At 41.0% G+C, this 26,608-nt stretch overlaps 1 protein-coding gene across 1 annotated transcript; it reads right to left on the bottom strand.

Moving 5' to 3' along the window:
* Positions 1-1,940: 1,940 nt before the first annotated feature.
* LOC308079573 (nuclear pore complex protein Nup107-like) lies at positions 1,941-26,007 on the bottom strand (the record flags this gene model as incomplete). Its single annotated transcript, XM_080421122.1, has 21 exons — positions 1,941-2,372; positions 5,440-5,572; positions 6,315-6,389; positions 7,609-7,715; positions 8,940-9,129; positions 10,613-10,728; positions 12,235-12,304; positions 12,612-12,660; positions 12,925-13,070; positions 13,409-13,468; positions 14,393-14,466; positions 15,315-15,405; positions 16,512-16,625; positions 17,178-17,253; positions 17,881-17,969; positions 18,680-18,751; positions 18,961-19,009; positions 19,382-19,497; positions 19,952-20,055; positions 21,220-21,344; positions 25,907-26,007. The coding sequence occupies 21 exons, from the start codon at positions 26,005-26,007 to the stop codon at positions 2,128-2,130; spliced, it is 2,202 nt and encodes a 733-aa protein (XP_080277248.1). The 3' UTR covers positions 1,941-2,127.
* Positions 26,008-26,608: the final 601 nt, after the last annotated feature.

Below are 26,608 nucleotides of genomic sequence, written 5' to 3'. Positions count from 1 at the left end.
TACTGTATGTCTCTTTGGGCAGCTGTGAAAGGCCACTTTAACTTCTTTTTTTATAGCGAACATTTGTAACTCAAAAATCTTTTCTTCATGGGGGTCCCTGGAACAAAACACTTTGAGATGGGGGTCCGCGGCCAAATACATATCTAAAGATGTTTTCTAAATCCTAACAGTATGTTGCTATATCAGTGGTGCTCTAACTTTTCCATGTCAAGGACCTCCCAAAATGATATGCATTTTGGCCGTGGACCCCGGTATGTTGTTCCAGGGACCCCCCCCAAAAGGGAGTTAAAAATGTTCGCTTTAAAACACAGACATATCAAAGATTTGCACACATGTTCCACGATTTTCAAGAAATAGCAGATCTACAAGCTCATAGCACGCTATGAGCTTGTAGAGCTTTCTTTGGGCTATTTTTGAATAGCCCAAAGAATCAAAAAATGACAAGGATTTGTATCTCCGTCTTAATGGGTTAAATCGTCTGAACACAAAGATCCGATCACTTGCAAGTAAAGTGAACAGTAATGTGAACAGTTGGCCCTAAAGATCGGATTTGAGAAATAAATCTGATTTGACTGCAGTCTCAACGGGGCCTAAATTAACTGAATAAAAGAGGCGAGTTACACGGAGTAGATGTGTGCTCACCTTGCGAGCGCTGGCCGTCAGGCCTGCCGTGCTGCTGCTGCTGCTGGCGGAGGCTCGGGGTGACCTCCTCTGGCGTCCTCCGGGTGCCCCCGGGGGTGAGGCGGACATTTTACAAGCAAATATTTGATTTAATGGTGACAAAGTCACAAGGCATCCTCATCAATGCTGGAGACTATAATTTCCGCTTGCAACCACATCTTGATGCTTCTGGGGGCAACCCGGAGCCCAAACCAATAAGCAGAAAAACTATTGCATTGATGAAGGAAGTAGGGTTTGTAGATGTCTGGAGAGAAATGTACCCTACCAGTCAGGACTATACCCATTACAGTGCCCCACACTCAGTATATGCCAGGTTAGATTACTTTTTCGTGTTCAATAGAGACTTTCATAAAATAAAAGGTTGTGACATAGGCCCAATAGCCCTGTCAGATCACAGTCCTATTTATATGACCATATGCCTGAATGGGAAACCAAGGACCACACTATGGAGATTCAATTCTAGCACTATGAATAATCCAGCGACTAAAGCGAATCTGCAAAGTGATATTGAAACATATCTTGAGCTGAATGATAACGGGGAGGTTTCACCGTCAGTGCTCTGGGACTGCCTTAAGGCGGTTTCGAGAGGTAAAATCATAGCCCTTACCGCTTTAACTAAGAAACTAAGGAGACAAAAAATACATGATTTGGAAATTAAATTAAAACACCTACAAAGAAACCATGCCAATAGCCTGGATCTTGGGGTGAAGGAAGAGATGAGGGAAATAAAGAACGAACTGGATGACATGGGCACGCAAGAAATAAAAAAGAAACTACTATTCATCAGACAGCGGTATTACGAAGTAGGAGGAAAGTCAATGCGTCTTTTAGCATATAAATTGAGAAAACAGAAAACATTACTAGGAAGTGGATGCAACCACAGGCACCCACCGTGGAGGAATGGATTGAGATAGTTCATGAGATCTATAGAATGGAAAAACTGTCTTTCTCAATCAAAAATCAAGAAGACAAATTATTTTGGATTTGGTCTAAATGGACTGAATACGTGAAACCAACCCGTTCAGATTTCTGTTGAAAGACTAAACAAATTGAAGGTGTCTTTTTTTCTTTCTTCCCTTTTTTCTTTTCTTTTGTGCCTTGTAAGTGTTGACCCTGTAATTGTTCTTAAATGTGCGAGATTACGTGAAGCCCCCCCCCCCCCCAAGCTGCCCGCTGCCAGATACTATTATGTTATATTTTACTTATTTTGTGTCTTTGTTTCTGGTTTTTGTTTTTTATTTTTGGTTTGTTTATTTTGACTGTAAAAAAAAAATGATTTAAAAAAAAAAATGTCATCAATGAAAAATGAACATTTCAAAAACGTATGCCTATATGTACAAAAGAATGTGTATACATATATATATATAAATATAAGAAACTGTCTGTACACAAGATGACTACAATAAAAACAAAATAAAAAAAAATAAAAAATACAATACAATATTGTCAGGATGAGGTGGGAACATCCGAGGGGGGTAAGACAGCGCTGAGCTGTTGACGTGACCTCCTCTGCACCGTTCTGATGGAGTCTGGGGAGGTTTGGGGGACCCAGGCCATCCCATAGCTACTCTCCCCACAGGTGTCACCGAGATTCACTTTGCTCCGGTTCCTCAGGCTACGACGCACGGAGCGCTGGCCCCTGGGTGCTATCGTTTTGAAGACATCCTCATTCGTTGACTCTTCATCAGAGGCTGTGTGGAGGCAAGGAAAGGGTTGTGTTTAGGAGTGAGGTTACGGTTGGGATTAAGGGTGGGTTTCAGGGTGGTGTGTGAGAGATCATGACAACAATCCCAGGATAGTGGTGTTCCCAAACCGTTCAGGCCCATGACCCCCCTAAATAGTCATATTTGAACTGGGGACCCCCACCATGACAAGCACTTGAATATTGTGAAAATAGCCAACTCAACATCATAACCAAGTGATCAAATAATGAATCATGGGTGAAAAAACAGATGTACCGGCATCAAAACAGGAAGGAATGGTGCCACTCCATGCCTTGAGCTGAATTTAAACTTTATGCGCACCTAAAAACCACTTGAAAAATGTGGCCCTACCATAGGAAAACAATGTTTTATAGTAGGGGGTACTAAGTGAAAAATCGTTACGCGGCGGATAAAAGCATGAAATTTGATACAGATGTCCCTTGGGTCATCCTAAAACATCCTAGAAGGGGTGCCCAAAAAAATGTTAAACAGGAAGTGAGTTATGGACAAAATCCAAAATGGCCACCTAAACTGTTGACCGTTGACTCAAAAGACACCAAAATAATCTCCAAAAAGCATAAAATGTGGCACACATGTCCCTTGGGTCATCCTAAGACATCCTAGAAGGGGTGCCCAAAAAATTCTGAAACAGGAAGTGAGTTATTGACCAAATTGAAAATGGCCGCCTAGTGTTGTCGATTGACTCAAAAGACAACTAAAGAATCTCCAAAAAGTATAAAATGTGTCACACATGTCCCTTGGGTCATCCTAAGACATCCTAGAAGGGGTGCCCAAAAAAGTCTTCAACAGGAAGTGAGTTATTGACTAAATTGAAAATGGCCGCCTACAGTGCTGGCGATTGACTCAAAAAGCCTATAGAATCTCCAAAAAGCATACAATTTGGCACATATGTCCCTTGGGTCATCCTAACACATCCTAGAAGGGGTGCCCAAAATAATCTGAAACAGGAAGTGAGTTATTGACTAAATTGAAAATGGCCGCCTACAGTGTTGAAAGATGATGCAAGATACCTAAAGAATCTCATAAAAGCATGAAATGTGGTACAAATGTCCCTTGGGTGATCTGAACGCATCCTACAAGGGGTGCCCAAAAAGGTTTTAAACAGGAAGTGACCGCCTAAAGCAGTTGACACAAAAGAAAACATAAAGGGACGTCATAAAAGTGTATAATTTGGTACGTACATTGAGTGCTTCTTAATATATCCTAGAAGAGGTTATTTATTTGCTTGTTTATTAAACTTTTTAGGAAGGGACCATGTTGAAGAAATTCTAAATGGCTGTTTAAACAGTTGACCATGGCAGTCTGCATATTATACAGACTCAATACGACAGGTTATGCAGTGCATAACCTGCCGTATTTTGTAGTCTACCTTCTGTTTTCATTTCTACATCACTTATTCATTTTACTTTCTGCATTCTTTTTTTATTGTACTCTTTGAATCTTCTTTATTTATCTAACTCTCTGCATATTCTTATTTATTTTACTCTGCATCTTATCTTACTCTGCATATTCTTATTTTACTCTCTGCATCTTATTTATTTTGCACTCTACATCTTCTTGCTTGTTTTACGCTCCATCTTCTCATGTATTTTCTTCTTGATCATTACTGTTTTTTTGTGATTAGTGTTTAGTAACTAGTACATGTATTCATGTGTGCCATTTCGCAATTACCAGCACATTGGCATAATGCTCTGCAAGGTAACCCAGCATCCCGGCATCTACACTTTCTTGAACAGAAGGGCTCAGCTTTGCCGCCACACTTGAGTTCTCTACAAACTTAAGCAGCCTCTGGCAAGAGTGTCCATAAAGGTGTCCACGAATCAGCGACTTTAATCCATCCATATTTGTCAGGAGATGGTAGAGATTGCATAGCTTTCAGGCTTCTGGACCAAATGCCAGATTGGCTGCTCGATTTGAATATTGTAGCAGTGCAGCCCGTGTGGGAGGAGTGTTTTCCATTGAGAGACTATTAAAACTTTTTTTGGCACCCCTTAGGATGCATTCAGATCACCCAAGGGACATTTGTACCAAATTTCATGCTTTTATATGAGATTATTTTTTATGAGTGTCTTTTGCATCGTCTGTCAACACTGTACACGGCCATTTTCAATTTAGTCAATAACTCACTTCCTGTTTCAGATAATTTCAGGCACCCCTTCTAGGATGTCTTAGGATGACCCAAGGGACATGTATGCCAAATTGTATGCTTTTATGAGATTCTTTAGTTGTCTTTTGAGTCAATCGACAACACTGTAGACGGTCATTTTCAATTTTGTCAATGACTCACTTCCTGTTTAAGATTTTTCTGGGCACCCCTTCTGGGATGTCTTGGGATGACCCAAGGGACATGTATGCCAAATTGTATGCTTTTATGAGATTCTTTAGTTGTCTTTTGAGTCAATGGATAACACTGTAGGCGGCCATTTTCAATTTTGTCAATAACTCAGTTCCTGCTTAAGATTTTTTTGGGCACCCCTTCTAGGATGTCTTAGGATGACCAAAAGGACATGTGTGCCAAATTGTATGCTTTTATGAGATTCTTTAGTTGTCTTTTGAGTCAATCGACAACACTAGGCGGCCATTTTCAATTTAGTCCATAACTCACTTCCTGTTTCAGATTCCTTTGGGCACCCCTTCTAGGATGTCTTAGGATGACCCAAGGGACATATGTGCCAAATTTTATGCTTTTTGGAGATTCTTTTGGTGTCTTTTGAGTCAACGGTCAACAGTTTAGGTGGCCATTTTGAATTTTGTCCATAACTCACTTCCTGTTTGAGATTTTTTTGGGCACCCCTTCTAGGATGTTTTAGGATGACCCAAGGGACATCTGTATCAAATTTCATGCTTTTATCCGCCGCGTAACGATTTGGCCATTTTTTGTGCTTAGTACCCCCTACTATTAGCAGGAAACAAAAACAATGTTTTAGCTGGAAACAAGTTTCTAGCAATCATGTATCAGTGTGATCGGCAGATAATGTAGACAGTAATACATGAGATAAGTGATACAGCAGATGTGCATATGAATTCTGTATACCTGTGCGTAGTGTAGCTAAGCATCCGGACAGGGTCTCTGTGACAGGGCTTAGGGTGGGGTCTTTGGAGGCGTAGATTCTGGAGCCATACAGTGATCGGTCTACCTCCTTGGACCAGCAGTGATTTGAGGCAGCCTTAAGGAGAAGCAGAAGCTTTGTAACTTTACAGCCAGTCAGACATACACACACACACACACACACACACACACACACACCCCTGACAGAGAGACTATAGCCAAATTCCAATACCAAACTCTCTGCTCACTTGCTCACTCCGCACTTGGTCTTCCAGTTTTACCCGGAAAACATTCATGTTGCAAATGGTAATTTGCTTTTGGAGGAGCCGAGACCTTAGAGACAGTGAGCTCCCCAAGCCGCTTTGAGCCAGGATCAGCGAGTGTACAAGTGTTCACTTCAGCCCGTTTGTCAACTCACCAGATGTGTTGACTGACTATCCGTTTTGTTATTGGACAGACCGTCTCCTCGGGTTATTGGATAGCCAGAGGAGCCGTGCAATGTTGCAGACTTCCAGAGTGCGCAAGTTATATAGTATTGGAATTTGGCTTATGAGATACTCTCAGAGAGACACAATTACACTCAGTGGCTCAGGAAGTACAGAAGTGACTTTGGTCCCCCGCGGGTCTGTACTTGGGCCATCATTTTATCCCCCAGTACACCAAATATGTTTGCTGAAAATAGCGATCTACAAGTGTGACGCGTTGGGAGCTAGATTGTAAATTGTTGCTGAAATGTTCACCAAACATCTAGTATGAACTAGAATAGAGATGCTAGGTGGTGGTTGTGGTTAAATAAGTTGCAGGTCCCGATGTCATGTTGAACTTTGCAGAGAGAGAGGGGGGGGCCTTGGCTGACCCACCTTCATCTTCCCAGCGGCAGACTTGGCAGCAGAGCGCACCGATCTATTCACAGGCTCACCACTGTCCTCAGGCTGCTGGAGGAATGGAGAAATGACACCAGGATGGATTATACACTAGTCATGTACACAAAAGTGCAACATACACCTATTATACAATATATGCGTATATATACACACACACTTACGCGCACACACACACGGATGCTGTCAAAAATGCCATTTCCTCTGGACTTTAACACATCCACCGCCAAGGGCTAATCTCATAATGTACTCACCAGTGCCAAGGTTTTATTGTTGTTTTTTGTTTTTTTCAGGTCGCCATAGGCCCCGTTAAAATCCTTTAGATTGCGCGATCCACTGTTTGTAAACAACGGGCACATGTCCTGGTGTCTACTCGTCGAGACCGCGTGTCAAACGGAGCCGCCATGTTTGAGTTCTGACCGTTTATGTTAACATGGGAAATGCGAGGATGAAAAACTACATAGGTTTTACAGGGCTTTTAGTGTACGACTTAGAATGGAGGCCGACGGGAAACAAAAAACGGGATCGCACTTCCGGTCGACTTCTAGTGGTGTTACACTGAAAATGGTCCCCCTAGAAAATTGAAAAAAAAAATGAAAAAAAGGAAAAAACACCCGGACCGTAGGACTACGGTTTCGGCGCTTAACAGTTGGATTTAACGGACTGTAGGACTACGTTCTTGGTGGTGGATGTGTTAAAGGAGAGATCCGGACATTTTAAGTGTTATCTTTGATGTGTCGCTTATCACTCACCATCCTTGAAAGGGACGTTGAGTTATTTCAGAGAGTCCCGTGTCGTCATTTTTTTGACCCCCTCCGTTGGCATAATGGGAGCGCGTGCCAAAGTGAAATTCGTCTATTATAACCGATGCAAAGTTATTTTTTTCTCTACTACTACTCATTGTAGAGTCTCATGAAACTCAAACATGCACTGAAAGTTCCTGAGAGGCTAACGCTAATGCCGAACGAGCTAACGCTGGTTGCTTGTTTCTCTCCCAGAACCTGGCAACTCGGTGTTGCCAGGGAGAGAAATAAGCAAACACTTAAAATGTCCGGATCTCTCCTTTAAGGCTAGATCCCATGGGATTACTCATCAGATGGGAGTGTGAGAAGTAGGGATGAGGTTTGATAGAAAGCAACTAATGTGGGGGTTTTGAGAAATTTGGAACCGGGTCCTATAGAATAGGGACTTGATCCCCATCTCTATATATATGTACATTATAGTCACATAAACTTTCTCTTCTGTAGTAGCAGTGTCCCGTGTGAGTGTGTACCTCTGTAGTCGCAGTATCCAGGGTGTTTGTGTGGTGGGTGAACTCAGTGCCGTCTCTGTCTCGAACTGTCTCCACCACCAGCTTAGTGATGGCTGCTACATCTAGACCTACAAACACACACAATTATTAATGTCAGCCATGTGACTTCAGAATGTTTAAACATTTGCTTTTTCTGACATAGTATCTAACCTAGCCTGGTTCCAGACGAATCTGCATTTGCAAAATTGCATCGCACTTTAGCCCTCGGCAGATTAGGTCTGGCCCCCCTCAATAGAGATTTCATTTCTCTCCCTACGAAGTCGTGAGGGACCAATCAGGGCCCAGTATCCAAATGTGGGCGGGCTTATCACCTTATTTGGAGCAATGACGTACAAGTAAGCACTGCTCTGATTGGTTCGTACAAGGAAGCACTGATCTGATTGGTTTAGGTCAGGGGTCTGCAACCTTTGAAGTCAAAATAGCCATTTTGGACAAAAAAATAAATACAAAATCTGTCTGGAGCCGCAAAACCTATTTTAGCCCACTAATGCCGGTGCCGCGCCAATAAATGTGTTGCAGGCTTTGATGCAAATTTGACAGAAATGTTGAAACTTGTTATTTATTCTACACATCTTTACAGTATTGGAGCACGAAATAATCTATATCTCATATTACAGCGATGATAAATACAATTTTAAATGTGGAAAAAAGAAAGAAAAACATTATTCATTTCCATATATTGTTTTCTATAGCTACCGGGAGCCACAAATGAAGGGCTAAAGAGCCACATGTGGCTCCAGAGCCGCAGGTTGCAGACCTCTGGTTTAGGTCTAACCAATAGAGTCCGTTTGGATCTTTTTGTAACCGCCCCTTGGAAAAAAATCTATCGTTGATAGGGACCAGACTATTATCCACACAGGATCTGTGACATTTTAGATTTTAGCATTGGCTATTCAAAAATAGCAGACCTACAAGCTCACAGCATGTCACGTCATGCTTTACAAAGTTTATGGTTTATGTCAATACGGTGAATGAATATAAGTGGTGTGCATCTTCATAGGCCTCACGATTCCACGATCTGATTCAATTCTACAACGGATTTCAGCTTCCTATATTTTTCTAAATTAATGCTAATGGCTACTTTATTATCAGTTAATACAAGCAGTCATATAGCCATATGATTAGGAACTCCTTTTTTCATTTATAACGTGCTTTAACGTGATGTGTGTATAACAATTCTCCTTCCAATAAGCGTTCATAGGCTGTAATCAATGATATCACATCACTGCATCAACTACCATCAACTTAACATGAATCATTAAGCGTCAAATCATTGATTATAGTTTTCTTACCGGAATCATTGGCCAGATGCAGACACCTCTTCCTCTGTTCTGATTGGCCGATGGTCCCCAGGAAGTCGGCGTACTGTACCGTCGCCGTGTCGACAGGAAGTTGGCTGACATAGCTGGCGACGAGTTCCCACTGATCCTCTTTGATCAACACGCTGACGTAGGTCTTTAGTATGTCCACACATACGTCCTCCTGTACAAAGAAACATGCTAGTTCATCAAAGAAAATAACAATGCATCCATTTGTAACTCAGTTAACCCATTCATAACCGGGAAAGCATCCGTGTCACTTTTTTGATTTGAGCTAAAAAGCATCATTTTACACTTTGGCTATTCAAAAATAGCAGATCTACAAGCTCGAGTGCCGCGCTACGAGCTTGTAGATCTGCTATTTTTGAAAAATCGAGAAAATGTGTGCAAATTAATATATTTATATTCTTTTAAAGCGAACATTTTAACTCAAATCTTTGCTTCTGGGGGTCCCTGGAACAACATATTTTGAGATGGGGGTCCGCGGCCAAATACATATCATTTGGGGGGACAAATGATTTTGACATGAAAACGTTTGAGCACCACTGATATAGAAACATACGTTTTTCAGAAAACTGTTAGGATTTAGAAGACATTAGTAAGAATCGGCCTCAGGCCTTAAAGGGTTAACCAATTAATAACCGGGAAAGCATCTGTGACATTTCAGATTTGAGCGTAGAACAGTGGTTCTCAAAAATAGCAGATATACAAGCTTGCAGCGCATCACTTAATGCCAAGCTGCGAGCTTGTACATCAATTTTTTTTTCTTAATTTTTGAAAGATCTTGAAAGTGTTATAATTTTGATTTATAAATTATAACACTTTTTTTTATTTTTTTTTATAACTGCTGATGAGGAGGGGGGGGTGGAGGGGCGGTATTTTTTTTTATCTCTGAAGTTGCCTAGAATCCCTTTAATGGGTTAAACATTTGTAACTTACAATCTTTGGTGAAGTGAAAAACTAATCCATACATTTAAGAAATAAATGAATTTATATCTATATGCAGTTGGGTCTCACAGTTACAGAACTGGACAGTCGCATTTTATTTGTCCTCATGAACACGGACACATCTTATTTTTTCATGTAGTAACCACATAGTGGTTAGGAAAGGAAACAGGCCGTAATATTTTTACAGCGTGGCACTGGAGTGGTCCGAGCTGTCTAGATGAGGGTCTATGTGTGTGTCTGTCTGTGTCTCTGTCCTGGGCTAAGCTCGCAAACAAAAAACAATTTGAGCTTGTGTTATTCAAAATGATGAATTACTTTAGAATCAATGAAATGGATTAGTAGGATTAATTGTTGCACCCCTGCACATCAGGTGACTGCACGTCCTCTATAACAATGCTTCACAAACTTTTTAGCTCGAGACCCAAAAGAGAAATTAGACGTTTTGCCCAGGACCCAAAATAGTGATTTTTTTTATTTATGAAATACTTTTGTAAAATGCTGGAATTTTTTTTAATTGATGAAAAGTTTTTACTTTTTTTGTTTAAACTTTTTACAATATTTTGAAATATATATATATCTTTTTAAATGTAGGAAACGGAAAAAAGGGATATTTACTCGCGACCCATAAAAATTGGTGAAACAGTGCTCTATAGTATGTGTGTGTGTGTGTGTGTGGGGGTGTGTGTGTGTGTATGTACTTTTAGTGCCATGCCCAGAGAGCGATAGAACAACACCAGGTGAGTCATGAACCGCAGCAGGTGAGATGGGAGGGGCTTGGAACCTGTCAGCCAAACACCTAAGTCCTCCAGAAGACCTGAGAAAGAGACATACAGTAGACCATTCATTGCTGAACCACTTGAACCCTAGTATGCCTGTTCTGGGGGGCAACATTGGCCCAAAAAATATTTAGTGTAGCCCATGACACGGTCAACATCAACTTGAAGTACAGGTGGTTAATGAATTGATTGATTCGATCATACAGATCACTGTCAGCAGGGTAAGTTGTGGTTATGGTGTGTGTTATGTGTCTGGCTTAAAGTTAACACATTGGCTGCCATGGATCTGCGTTCTATTAAATAAAACCGTGGGCTGCCAGAAAAGGCCAGAACGCAGATCTGCGTTCTATTGTTTAATTGTGGTTTAATAGACGATAACGCTGTTTTTTATACATTCCGAGATCAGTTTTGCTTTCCACTCATCTCCACCTCACCCGGAAGAAAAATCAGCGATTTCCGTTTCAGCTTGAAAAATGTGATTTTTAGGCCAAAACACGTTTTTTCACACGGTATAAAAAACAAAAGGAGAGCCCCGGTTGTATATTTCTTTACTCTGGACGACGAACAGTTATCGTCGCTGTGTATACCAACGATCTGACATCCGATCCTAAGCTAAGCTAAGCATTTCCGCCCCACCGAAGTGGGGCGGAAATACGTCTACAGCCACCGGATATGACGTTTACAGCCTATTTGCAAGGCGGAGAAGAAGAAAATGGTGACGTAGAGAGAAAACGTAACTGTTTCAGTGCTTCTCTATCTGTCGTGTGTGTTTATAAACACAGCCAGACAAACGATTAACAAACGAGCAACAATTCTGTGACCGGTTGAAAAGGGTTATAAAACGCAAATCGCTGGCACAGGGGTGAGTACATTACAGGGTCCCCACACATTTTTAGCAATAAATTTCCAAAACTTTTCCAAAACTTTTCCAGAATATTTAGCCCAATTTCCAGGCCTATATAACAATCATTCAGCGCAATAATGTGTCTCTTACTCCTATGTAGAATGCCCAAAGATAGGCAGTGTAGCAAAAATAAAGCATAGAATATAGAATAGTACAATTTCATTCAAAATTTCGTGCAAAATTAGGGCATAGCTCACTGGAAGACTCATTATGGCATCCGTATGACTTATTTTATTTAAATAATATATGCCATCACACAGCCTGTTCGGCGAAAAACTACTTATGTTACATATTTCGTGTAATGTTATACATGTTTATGAAAATATTTTGTATTAACAAAATCAATAGCCAAAAACAATGCATAGCCAAATATTTTTCCAGGACCCTTGATAAATTCCAGGACCTTTGATCAATTCCCAAACTTTTCCAGTACTGGATTTTTTTTTTTTCAATTTCAAAATATTTCCAGGAATTTCATGACCGTGGGGACCCTGACATTATGAATAAACTCTGGCAGTTAATGTGTAAACACCAGCCAATCCGTTATTCTGTGTGAAAGCAACTAAAACTACGACACCAAAATATGGCGGGAAACAGCAAGTCAGGGGTTAAATCGACTGTAAAGGTCATAAGGTCATACCGTCCAGGTCTCCTAGTATGACAGCCTTCTGGATCACATGATAATGTTCTCTGGTCTCCTCCAACACCGTCTGAAACACACACACACACACACACACAACTAATCATAATCCAGATACACATTGTAATAATGCAATTAAGCCATCAGCAACCTAGAAAGAACAGATGGCCATGGACACACATATCTGTCCCGCACAGATTGATCGTTTTATGCATGAACCACACCAACATTTCACTTGCCCTACTATGATAGTATATGCCTTAGAATGATAAAACCTCTTGAATCACCTTGGTCTCAATTTCAGCTCTAATATGCCATTAGATACTGTATGTGAAAAGATAATATCCCTAAAAGAATATAGTGTGTGTGTGTCCTACCTTAGACTCTGTTGCTTGGAGATCTTCAAACACTTTCTCCATTGTCCAGCTGAAGAGAAAAAGACAGACAATTCAGAGGTAGACAGACAGGCAGACAGACAGAAGGAGACAGTTGAGAAAACATTCAGCAGAAAGAATAATACTTCTGGTACTGTAAGATTAGTTATTTTGCATGTGCTGTATGATGTGGTGTGTGTATGTGTATGTGTATGTGTATGTATGTATGTGTGTGTGTGTGTGTGTGTGTGTGTGTGTGTGTGAGAGAGACGTGTGTGTGTGTGTGTGTGTGTGTGTGTGTGTTAGTGTTTATTACTTGGCTTCCAGATACTCTCGTGGCAGCGAGTCAACTTCCTGGTGAGCCATGCCTGATGACATCAATTCCTGTTCCACCAGCGAGTCGACCATGACTTTGAAGTACGCCCAAACACAATCCTCCCATGACTCGCACACTGGCAACAACTGCACACACACACACACACACACACACCCCAAAGAGTTTCTCTACTATAGATGCAGTGTCTGAATTTGAAACCAGAGTCCCACCTCACACACCCCACCCCCTACGTATTCCTTGGACACGTTTAAATTATACAATGTTATAATAAGTGTACTATACATGTGGCAGTTAGCTATATTAAAGTTACAGAACAGCAGATACTCTATGATGAGTTTGACTGATATCACATTGACAACACGCAACAGGCAGAGATGGATGAAAAAGACATTTAGAAATGGACAGGAAAACATTTTAGGATTTTGTGCAGAATGTCTTCAAATGTGAGGGGATGTTAACTAACCGGCTTGATGTTTCCACTGAGTACAGCATAGATTGCTCTCTCATATCTGTTCAACTGCTCCTGAAAGACACAATTACATAAAAACACTTTATACACGCACACACTCGCAGGTAGGGATGGGACGATATGAAAATGACATGCCCCGATTATTGTGGCAAAAATAATTGCGATTAACGATATTATCGTGATATGCTTAAAACTTAAAATGCCACTTAAACTTTTGATAACCACTTGAACCCCCTGGGGGAACGTTCGCCAAAAATAGCCGATCTACAAGCGCACAACGATTTTGTGTACAGTGAAATAAGAGCGTACCAAATGCACTCTTTACAGGTCTGTTTTATGGGGTTTAAGTGGTACTGAATTTGCAGCTCAACAAAAGGGTAATTCACCCTACATTTTATCGTGTATCGTGAGCGTTTTTTAATCACGATAAAGCATAATAACAATTATCGTCCCATCCCTATACACACACACACACACACACACACACACATACATTCGCAGGTCAACATATCCCAGAACCGTAAGTCTTAATGTCCACACGTACATTCAACTCAGTCTGAGCTGTCTTGGGTCAATCTTTAGGCTCTTTGACACAGTTTAGAGAGCCAACATTTGCACCAAAATTACTCTAGGCTAATACAGCGCCCTCTTGACTTCACACATGGCACAGGAGACGTGGAGAGGGGCCCGACCAAGCATGCTGGATTTGAAAATAACATCCCTACTGAATTTAAGGTTACGTATTTCATGTGTGTGCAATCTGTGCATTGTGTGGAGAGACCAATCGGTCTCTTCTCTCTCTCTCCATCTCATGCAAATTGTCACACCAAACAGTCTGAGCTCTCTTTCCTATGCTGGGTTTGTAGATCTGCTATTGTTTTACTGAATCTTCGCCAATATGACATAGAATGACCCAGAATAGGGACACTAGGGTTTAAGTGTTTTTTATAATCATTATTATTTTGTGTATATAAATACCTCTTCAGCCGTTCTCCAACAACAGGTTTTCCAGATTCCTCGATTAGGGTTAGGGACCAGCAGCTCCACAGAGTCTGACAAAAATGTTATCATTAGTAGTAATTCTAATAAAAATGACAACAAGCGGGCAACCAAGAGGGGTTGCCCGATTCTACGAGACTCGGATACGTCTTTTAAGGGTAGTTAGACCCTCCAGAAAAATGCGATCGCATCATTTACCTTCCCGCAATTTCACCGCATAACATTGCAAAAAACGCATACCGTACTATATTTCATCGCATAATCAAGAGTTTTAGCCCACATAATCAAGAGTTTTAGCCCGCATAATCAAGAGTTTTAGCCCGCATAATCAAGAGTTTTAGCCCGCATAATCAAGTATTTTTTCCCGTGTTTTTCTGGAGGGTCTAGGTAGTGGTCATGGACATTCAAGGTTTCTGTCACTAGAGATACCATATCAATGTATTGAGTCATTGCAGACAGAGTGACATAAATCTGCATACACAAAGGCAGCCTCATTATAATATGACTTATAATTTTGTCTCTCTCGGCGGAAATGTCCAAATCAGTTTTTCAGGATTCAAAAAGAAAAAAAAAAAAAAAGTAGCAGATCTACAAGCTCTAAACGCGGTGCGAAGCGACGCGTTTAGAGATTGTAGATCTGCTACTTTTGATGTTTTTGAATTTTTTTAATGTATTTTTTTATGTTTTTGAATCTGCTACATTTGATACATTTGTGTGACGCTGTAGTATGACCAGGTAGGGCTTTAATAAAAAGAAGTTAGAATATGGAGATGAGAGGTTTCTGCCCGACAGCAACGACACGACACAGAACTCTGTGATGTTGGGGTCATGGGCTACTTGTGTGGATGTCATAGTAACAGTGTTGTCGTGGTAACAGTGGTGGTTGTCATAGTAGCGGTACCTGAGGTGATGTTGGGGTCATGGTAGAGCTTCCATCCCTCCAGGATCGCTGCTCTCCAGGCCTGACCACAACGTTTACACAGCCTCTGAGCCTACACACACACACACACACACACACACACACACACACACACACACACACACCACAGTGTTATCGCAACAATGTTCACACGACCATCCTTCTACCCATGGAATGCATGTTTGCTTATTAATTATATAATTAAAGTTATAATTTGTTATTTTCATAAATTGAAGTTGTATTAACCCATTTGGGGAGGGAACCCCTATTTGTAACTTTTCCTTTCAAGACGGGAACCCCTTTAGGGGTTGTTGTTGCTATGTACAGTATATAGCAACATACATTTTCTGTAATTTTTGAATAAATATTTGAAGTTTTTCCACAAAACTTAGGTCAGCATTTAGAAGGCGTTTTTAGAATCGGACTCAGGTCTAAATGGGTTAATAAAAAAAAAGAAATTAAAATATTAATTGTATTTATTTGTTTGCTTATAAGCCAATACATGTTAAATGTCAAATATAAACTTGAATAAAATCTATGTATTTATAATTGATTGGAAAACTGACTTTTTGATCGGTCAAAACATTGGTAGCCTACAGCAGTGGTTCTCAAACTTTTTCATGTCAAGGACCCCCAAATTGACACTTATTAGCCCGCGGACCCCCATTTGAAAAGATATGCCAGGGACCCCCATAAGAGAATTTTTTTACGGCTCTAGCAGTGATTCTCAACCATTTTCATTTCAAGGACCCCCAGTTTGACATGTGTTAGGCCACGGACCCCCATTTAATGGCATTTCTATCTCTGGGACCCCAATTTATATTGTAAAATCAATGTTAATTTAACTCTGAGAGTGTACAAATGGAACCAAATGGACCCTGACGGGTCCATTTGGTTCCATTTGTATACTCTCAGAGTTACAGACCCATAAGGGTCCATTTGGTATTCATCATTTAGCTGGGGACCCCCTGGAACTCCGTCAAGGACCCCACTTTGAGAACCAATGGCCTACAGAGTCCTGCAACGGGCGGGGTACCGAAAACCAGGCGGCTATTTGCAGGAGGGCTACTATTTGGAAATATACGGTATAACGTCAAAAGAATCAAATCAAAACATGACAGAACTCCACTGGTTCAGGTTAAGGAAGGTTCATAGAAGGAAAAGAGCCTAAACACACACCTGTTCAATCATTCCAGCTCTGATGAGGGTGAACAGGTTCTTGAGGAGTCTGTTGTCGTCTTCTCTGTCCAGGTCCACCAGAGGGCGCTGCTGTCTCACTGGAGCATCTGGGTCCTACCACAGAGAGAGGTACAGACAGGTATAGAAAGACAGACGGGTACACAGACAGAGAGAGGTAGAGAGACATACAGGTGGAGAAGGATGAGTAGAGAGAGACAGGCATTAGTAATACAGCAGTGATTTCCAACCTGGGGCCCAAAAGTGGGCCGTGACCGTGAGGATACGGCAAGTGGCCCCCCCCAAATCATTGGCAAAACACTATGATTTTAATGATGATATTATAAAACAATATTAAAAAACAATTATGCTAAAAGAAAAGACATGGTATTTTTTCCTCGATTCCACTGAACCTTGAAACATGTGTTTTCTAGTGATACCAATAAATAGGAACTTAAAAGTACACTGTGTTAATTCCATTGATCCAAGCCGGAACACAATCGATTGATCATTCAAATAAACCAGCCGTGTTAAGTGGTCAGACGGGTGGTTTATTTGAATCGATGGGTGGACCAACGCTTTAGAGATGTTCCGGTGGGCCCTGATCCTCCAGACGAGGTTGGGAAGCGCTGCTTATATCCAATGAGAGCACAAGGCCAGGCGTCTCACCAGTTCAGTCACCAGGGCAGCAGTGACTCCAGCACTTCCAGCTCTTCTCATCTTCAAAGCATGGAGGGTGTTCTCCCTGCAACACACACACACACACACACACACACACACACACACGCGTGTTGATTTCGTCGACTAAAACTATGACGAAAAATGTTGGTCGACTACCTTTTTTCACTGACGAAAACCAAATAAAAACTAAATAAAAACTAAGCTATGACGACTAAAACTAAGAGATCCAGTAGAACTGAAAGACAAGTCAGTTTATGTTTGGTTGCGCTCGGGTGTTGCGCTCTGAAAATAGATCTAAAAACTCACTGTGAGCTTGTAGATCTGCTATTTTCAGCATGCAACCAAGTGTAAAATCAGCCATTACGACACCATCAAGGCACCGCCAAAATACATTTTAGTCGACTAAATCAACTGTAGATTTAGTCGACTATAATCTTATGATATTTAGTCGACTAAAACTAGACTAACAGTAAAACATTTCAGATGACTAAAATATGACTAAAACTAAATGGAATTTGATTCAAAAGACTATGACTAAAACTAAATCAAAATTTGCTGTCAAAATCAACCCTAATACACACAACATTCATATTTAAACATAGTGTATGTGAAAGATGCACCAGACAGAGACAGACAGACAGACAGACAGACAGACAGACAGACAGACAGACAGAGACAGACAGACACTGACCAGTAGACGTTCTTGGCGTAGTATTCAATGTTGTCCGCAAAGTCTCCAATCTGATCTCTGGCGATGCTCTCCAACCAATCAACAACCAGCTAGAGACAAACAGGAAGAACTGTCCGTCAGTGTCAACCAATGAATAACCAACTAGAGAGACAAAACGGGAAGAACTGTGTAAACCAATAGACGACCAGTTACGTTTGTACTCCTCCATGACATCAACATCATGATGGCGGTCGCTTGACATCCAATTAGCAAATTACAGTGCAACAAATCCTCACAACCTGTCAAATTGATCCAAAACAGGGCTACAAAAGATTGTATTACTTATTTATTTTTTATAATCCTTTTCTCTCCCAAAGTAGTCGTTAAAACATCACCTGTAATGACACGCCCAAATTAGGAAATGTCAGGTTGAAAAGTGGTTAAAAAGCAAGACACATCAGCTACAGACACTGACGTCAAATAATGGCAGATAAATCGGTCTGACACTACATTTCCGTATTTGCGCTGTGACACACGCTGTGCCCATTTCCAGAACATAGGATGGGCCTAGTCATCGGCAATAATGATCACCAAAGTCGACTCTACTGGGCGATCATGATGATTGGTGTCTGATCGATCGATGCATCCCTAATGCTGATTCCAGACCAACGTACAACACAAAATGTACTGTGCTGTAAATACAGTAATAAGATCAATGACTCTTCATGACACCTGTATTACAGAATTGTACAGCAAATACAATAATATTAGATCAATGGCTTCATGCTACCTACATTATAGAGTGGCGTGTGCGAGTTACCTGGCTCTGTCTGACGACTGCATCACGCTGGAACAGCTGATCCACAACTAACTTCTCACTCTCACAGGGAACCTGCACACATAATTACATTTATTTTCTGTCATGTCTTTCATTGGATCTTAATTAGATGACATTGTTCAGCCGTTTTCCATGGAAATAATCATAATAATAAAAGCCATGGAACTAATCGCTAAAGCCCTAATCTGCAGAAGCTTGTAGTCAGGATGTGGAAATACACATTAGTCTGTTTTTGTTTTTGTGTCTGTGTCTGTGTGTCTTACAGACAGGTCCATCATGACGTCATCTCCGATCGCTGACTGAACACGATCCCTGGAGACAAACAGAAAGATGTTGCTTCACATGGGAACTGAACATTATTTCACACGTCATATTGATACAGGAAGGTGATGGCTGGTTCAGTTACCCAGTGGTTCACAAACCTTCTGGAGCGAAAATGTAATGGCTCTAATGTAAGCTCACAATGCCCCGCAGTGCAAGGCGTTGTGAGTAGTTTGGCTATTTTCACAATATTTATATATGGAACCAAGTTAAACTAAATGTAATGCCTACAACTCCAAGTGCTGGTCAGGGTGGGGGGTCCCCAGTTCAAATTTGATTATTTTGGGGGGTTACGGCCTGAAAAGTTTGGGAACCATTGCAGTAACCAACAGAGACAAGTAAGACAGGCAGACAGACAGGTACCTGTACAGTGAGTTGATCAGTCTCCATGTGTTGTGTTCCTGCTGTAGAATCCATTTAACTCCAGCTGTCTTACTGAGCTGACCTGATCTCAGAACCACATGCTCCAGAGTAGCTACCTACACACCCCACACAGTAAAACACATAACACAAACTTAATGACAATTTAACCTCAGAAACTGGTGCGATTGGTCTCAATAGAGACATTCGGGGTGCTTCTTGAGAACACGCTACATAGTGACTGCACCTGTTTCATGTAACACATATGTTTATTTGCATCTGTGACGTTGTAATGCGATTCAAATGTTTGTTATTGTTTCTCATTATGTATAGATTTGATATGTTGTTATCAGGGCGTCCTTGAAAAAGAGAGCTTACTCTCAATGGGCTTCCCTGAATAAATAAAGGAAAAAGAAAAGTAAGAACCACTTGAATCCTAGTATATAGAGCCCTTAGGAATCAGGTCAACTAAAGTGTAGGGTTTTAGTGGTTGAGACGGAAGCTACTAAGGCCAGTATGCAGTTATTAGTTCTTGAATGTTTCTTATTATTATTGTTTGAGGGATTGTTGCACCTTGTCCTGGCAGAGATCCTGGTAGTCCTCCAACAGATCACACACGGCAGAAGACGAAAATTTCATGAAGGAAGCAAGGAACTCTGGGAAAAGACTAGCAGCAGCTAAAGGAGAGGAGAGGAGATATTAGTCTACCAAGAACCAGTGTGATGGAACGATTTGATTTGATAACCAGGTTTGGACCACAGGCTGTGAAGAGTAGACTGTCCTCCAAACAACTGAATTAGATTAAAGTCTGGTACTAAAAAGGTTTTATTTGTCACATGTAGTACCTTTATTAGAAGGACAAAAAAAACAGATGCATCATCAGGTTTTTTGAGGGGGTCCTTAAACCCATTTAGACCGGGAACGCATCTGTGTCACTTTTAGATTTCTTTGGGCTATTCAAAAAATAGCAGATCTACAAGCTCATAGCGCGGCACCAAGTGCCGCACTATGAGCTTGTAGATCTGCTATTTTTTTTTTAAAGAATCTTGACAATGTGTGCAAATCTTTGAATACATTTTAACTCAAATCTTTGCTTCTGGGGGGTCCCTGGAACAAAATACTTTCAGATGTTTTTTTTTTTTTTTTTAACTGTTAGGATTTAGAAGACATTTGTAGAATGCCCCAGAAGCAAAAAAAAAAAAAAAAGCTTAAAAAATATCTATATATTGAAAGATTTTCACGATTTTTCAAAAATAGCAGATCTACAAGCTCATAGCGCGGCACCGAGTGCCGCGCTATGAGCTTGTAGATCGACTACCTTTTTTCACTGACGGAAACTAAATAAAAACGAAATAAAAACTAAGCTATGATGACTAAAACTAAGACTAAAATGTTAGTGAGGGACTAGAGGAGAAGAGATCCAGTAGAACTAAAAGACAAGTCATTTTATGTTTGGTTTGCGCTCTGAAAATAGTAGATCTACAAGCTCACAACGCGTCGCGCTGCGACGTGTTCTGAGCTTGTAGATCGGCTATTTTCAGCATGCAAGTGTAAAAGCCATTACGACGCCATCAAGGCACCGCCAACATACATTTTAGTCGACTAAATCAACTGTAGATTTAGTCGACTATTAGACATTTCAGATGACTAAAATATGACTAAAACTAAATGGAATTTTATTCAAAAGACTTAAGACTATGACTAAATCAAAAATTTCTGTCAAAATCAACACTGGTCCCTGCCCCTAGCACTAAATATTTTCAGATGGGGGTCCGCCAGCCAGATACAATTTGGGAGACTCGTTGACATGAAGATGTTTGAGGACCACTGGTTTAGTTTACCGGACTCTCCTGGGTCGTCTTCCTTCAGAAGGGCGGAGCTAAGGTTGCCCACGTCGTCGGTGAAGCTGGCGTCAACCAATCCAGATAGAGGGGAGGGGTAAAGACTTGCCAACACATCTTCTCCTCTACAGAGAGAATAAAGGCATGATAATATAATATTAACACAACTAGCATTCAGGGTTGCCAGATCTGCTTACTATAATTTCCCCGCAAGATTTTATTTGAAAATAGCCGATCTACAAGCTCACAACGCGTCGCATCGCGACGCGTTGTGAGCTTGTAGATCGGCAAATAGCTTGTAGATCGGCAAATAGCTGATGTATATGTTAAAGTGCACATGTGGCCCATAGTCGCTTCTTTTGGGCTGGTTTTCCTAGACCCGGTTGCTTGTTTCTCTCACAGAATCTGGCAACACTGCTAGCATTACAGGTTCATGACTCAACAGAGTAGACAAGAGACAAAACACAGCGTAAAAGGCAACATGACACAAATAATACTGTCATCCTACTACATTCATAGCTACTGTAACAATTGATTCTGGTCCAAGTGTTCAATTCAAAAGCGAAGAAAAAGTAGTCGATACCAAAATAGGCTCTATAAACTGGACTACAAAAAAAGTGCCCTTTGGGCGTTTGGCCCCTTACTCCCTGAAAGGCTATCAAGAGCTAGGTTTTCAATGTGATGGGTCCTGTCCTGGGACCCATGGGTGGTCTTATGGGTCTTAAGGGAAATTGTATGGGTTCCCAATCAAATCTGGCGTTTGATCTTATATTCAATAATGTTGAAAATGTATCTGAAAACATTAAACAAACAAAATCCCAAACCTGACAACTTTATACGTAGTTAAATAATTAGCACAACAAAATAAGTGCAGAACCAAACACTTACCGTAATTTAAAAGGTTTAGGATAATACTGGACATATATCATAACCTACACACGGCAGCCTGTCTCTCTCACACTCACATCAAGACAGTGTGAGTCTCTCTCTGTCCTGTCTCTCCATAACTCCCCGACGTGAAAAAGAGACTCAGAGAATTGAGTCTCTTCATCTGTCTCTTTCTCACTCTCTGTCTCTCTCTCTGTCTCTTTCTCTCTTCACTCTCCAGTCTCTCCCACTCTCTGTCACGCCGTCTCTTCCACTCACTCGCCTGCTCTCGCTCTCTCTCTCGCAGTGTCTTTCTATCTCTCTCTCTCACACACGCATACAGACGCACACCCAGACGCACACCCAGACACACACAACAAAATACAGCAACTTGCTGCATTGAGAGCCTGCAGGCGGAGAAGAGAAGGCAGAGTACCTTTTAACAGATTGTGCTGTTGTCAAGTTGCTACCACGGGTGTTTTCCGAAGAAGCGCATTTAATGATGACGTCCCTTGTCCTAGTTGAAATCAATGCAATTCTTATGCTTGATTTATGCTCTCTCGTACAAACATGTAAAACGACTCAGCACAGTTTGTTCAACCCCGCTCTGTAGACTGCATGTGTAAATGCACAAACGCTCAGTTGACTTTCTTTTGAAGCTGAGAAATGTATATAAACTCCTCACAAAAAGTTCGGAAACTTAACTTCGGGTCGATTATTTCTCCGTTTCAATAATACCTATTGGTATCGGTATTCATTGGTATCGTTGATTAGTCACCTTTACAACAAGGTTAAACTTGTAAGGATCCTGCAATCGTGGAATGAGCAACGCTCAAAAGGATTTATTTTTGTGAGAAGTTTATATATTTTTCCCCTTTGTTTTTGCCTCTGGGGACACCACCTCCAGGAACTCAGGTTCAGCTCCTCCCCTTTCTTAGTCCACTTCCTCCTGAGAGCTTCTGTGTGTATCCCTACTAACAACAACATTACATGTTTAATGGTTAAGCCAAGACAGTAGTGCTGCTGACAGATTCTGCTGTTAGCAGAGAGATTGAGAGATTAGCTCATGGCACAATGTAGGGCTTTCACCAACTAGTCGACTAGTATAACCACTAGTCGACCTTGTTGGTACTAGTCGAATAGTTGGGAAAATTGGTTTAATGCCATAGTAATGGCCCATTACTATTATTATTATCCTCCTGCCTTTATTTTTATCAAAAGGGGGTCAAAAGTATGCCAAACAATAGCCTATTATTGGGCAATAATCCCCTTTTGAGGGCAGGAGGCAGGAGGATAATAATAATAGTAATGGCATTAAAACAATGGCAAAAAAAAAAAAAAAAAGTTGACTACCACTGGGTCAAATTAGTCGACCAGTAAAAATCTCTAGTCGTGAAAGCCCTATGGCACAGTCAGTATACCTGGTTTGTCAATACGGCGCGTGTATTCCTGGTAGTTGTGTGTGTCCACATGTATTTTAACTTTGAAACACAAAGTAAAATTGTCAGGGTTAAATTATCCTTCTAACCAAATGGACCAGTAAAGGGCCATTCACACTGAGCACTATAAAAATATAGTTTTAAAATCGTTCAAACCAACTATAACAATATTGTGTGTGTGTGTGTGTGTGTGTGTGTGTGTGTGTGTGTGTGTGTGTGTGTGTGTGTGTGTGTGTGTGTGTGTGTGTGTGTGTGTGTGTGTGTGTGTGTGTGTGTGTGTGTGTGTATATACACACACACACACACACACACACACACACACACATATACACACACACACACATACATATATATTGTTATAGTGATCAGTGTGAACTAGCTGTAGAATACAACTCTCGTAGACGTATTTATGATTCTGACGTCTTCAATCTACGAGAGTTGTAGGGTTCACGCCCTCTGTGGCCGATTCTGTCGGAAGTTCCCAATGGGCGGTAGTGACGGGTAGTGACGGGGCGCATCCGGTGGAACCTGGAATTACACTAAATGTAAACAGGAAGTAAACGAGGGTGAAAAAATGGCGTTCGGCCACAGACGGCATTAAAACACTTCTTTATTGAAAGATATGGATTATTACATTAAACTACTACCCCGTAGAGCAAGTTAACATTTGGGGCTTGGGGTTAAGCACCTTTATTTTCACATTTGTACATGTTTGGAGTGTCTACGGGGCATAGTGCAGAAAGTCCAGGTCTCCATGGGGCGTGAACCCTACAACTCTCGTAGATTGAAGACGTCAGAATCATAAATACGTCTACGAGGGTTGTATACTACAGCTAAGTGTGAACTATGAACGGCCCTTAAGGGTCCATTTGGTTACATGTGTACACTCTCAGATTAACAATAAACTCAACACTGATGAATTTACAGTGTAGACACATTTAATTTGTAATTAAACATACCGTAAGTGTAAAACGATACCTTTAATATTATCTACCAGCTCTGGGATTTGAAGATAAATGTACTAAATGTACTCAACTCATGGAGTGATAGATGCCATGTTCATGCAAACAAGCATTATGTATGTATGTATGTATGCCTCCTGTCCAGACTGATGGCACAACATGGATAATAATCATTACAAACAGCCTGCAGTCAAACGTGCTTCATTAACTTTGCGGTTAGAAGTTTATGTTTCACAAGATTCATTTTAACCACTTTAATTATTTTACACTTTGGCTATTAATAGTGATAATAATATCATATTATTAAAGAGTTGTGTTGTTTTACCACTCCATGTTTGTTGCCACGCAGTCAGTTTGTCTGTAATGTTTTTCCTCGCTGCTCGCTCGCGCCGAAAGGATTTCAAGTTTCAACAACACAGCTGTTTCCGTTCCGGGTCTTCACAGCGTTGCCAGATTTTGTGAAAGAAATAAGCAACCAGGCCCAGTGTTGATTTAGTCGACTAAGACTAAAAGACTAAAAGACTATGGTTCTGATATTTAGTCGACTATAAGACCAGACTAAGACTAAACAATTTCAGAAGACTAAAATAGGACTAAAACTAAATGGTGTGTTATTCAAAGGACTGTCTAAGACTAAGGCTAAATCAGAATTTGCTGTCAAAATTAACACTGCAACCAGCAGGTCAATGAAAACAAGACCAAAAGAAGCAAATACTATTCTATGGCTGTTGGCTTGGCTATTTCCCAGAAAAACGTTTTAACAACACAAATCTTGGTCCCTGGCTCCCTGCCACAAAATATTTTCAGATGGGGGGGGGGGGGGGGGGGGGGGTCCGTGGACAAATACATATTAATTTGGGGGTCCGTCCATGACATGAAAACGTGTGAGAACCACCGGTTTAAACAACATCAGGTAAGTCCCTGTGACAAATTCATCAGAATCAGTTTTATTGTCACATCACAGGTTTACAGTCGTAAAGAAGTGGGTGAAACTGATTTTTGTGCAAGCTACTATAGACCAATTATTTGTTTACCAACATTGAGACTGGACGCACAGGTGATTGTTTCATGCAATCAATTTCCAACATATTGTTTCGGGGTGTGCTGGTTTCAGTTCATTCAACCCCCTCTTGGGTGTTGGCTAGTGAGGCTCGGGACCTGACAGAATGGGGTTCATTTGGTGCCGGCCTGCGAGCGCATACTGGTTCTTATCAGTGTGACGTTGTCTGTTAAGGGGTCTATATGTCCATGGGATGTACTGTACTTGTACATCAAGCTGCCTCGGCTCCTGAGCTATGGGCAACAAAGGCCACTTACTTAGTTTATGACTAGGCTACTGTATGTTACTCTACTAATGATATTAGGAATATTTGACAGACAGTAGACAGACAAACTGTCTCTTTCAGAGCCATGCTGTACCTGTAGTAGTTGAGGTACTTCTTTGGCCTAGTGTGCACAAGAAATCTGGCGCTGATCTGCCAGCAGTTTGCGAGATTAGCAAACTGATTAAAACAGATCATGTTGGCTCAGTGTTAAGACGAAGCTGTTGCTTTTTGCGTAAAGCAACAAATGTTAGAATCTGACAGCAATATGTGGGAGACATTAAAAAATTCAATGTGTCATCTTTAATCGTACAGTCACAATCATCTTTTTTTTCTCCAGTGTCTTAAAACCATAAAAAATAAATATACATTATGTTACAAAACATTTCCAGTGTCTTGGATCATAAAAAACAAAACAAAAAAACAAAGGACATTTATAAACAGCATTGATTATATAAAAGCAAAACACTGGGTCAGGGATTTGTTTTCTTTCAGTTTCTCTTCTGTGTGTGTGTGTAAGGGGGTGTATACAGGCATTCGGTGGGGAGTAAACTTTAAATACATTTTCATTGTACCAGGTAGTGAAAAGGACTACAGGACGTACGTGGGTCTTGTAGCCCTTGTGTCAGGTTCCAGGTCAAGTTCCTTTTAATTCAAACAATTCAGGGGGTGGAGATCTACTGTAGCCTACCGGCCAGGTGGGGGCAGCATAGCTAAGTGGGCAGAGAACGCGTCTGGGAATCAGAAGGAAGGTCGCCGGTTCGACCCCATGGCTCACCCAGTATACATGTGTCGTGGT

Source organism: Gymnoscopelus braueri (assembly GCF_963280865.1).
Source record: "Gymnoscopelus braueri genome assembly, chromosome: 23".
NCBI classification, from domain to species: domain Eukaryota; kingdom Metazoa; phylum Chordata; class Actinopteri; order Myctophiformes; family Myctophidae; genus Gymnoscopelus; species Gymnoscopelus braueri.
Note: the sequence above shows the minus strand (reverse complement) of the source record. Positions and strands in the feature narration are given on the sequence as shown.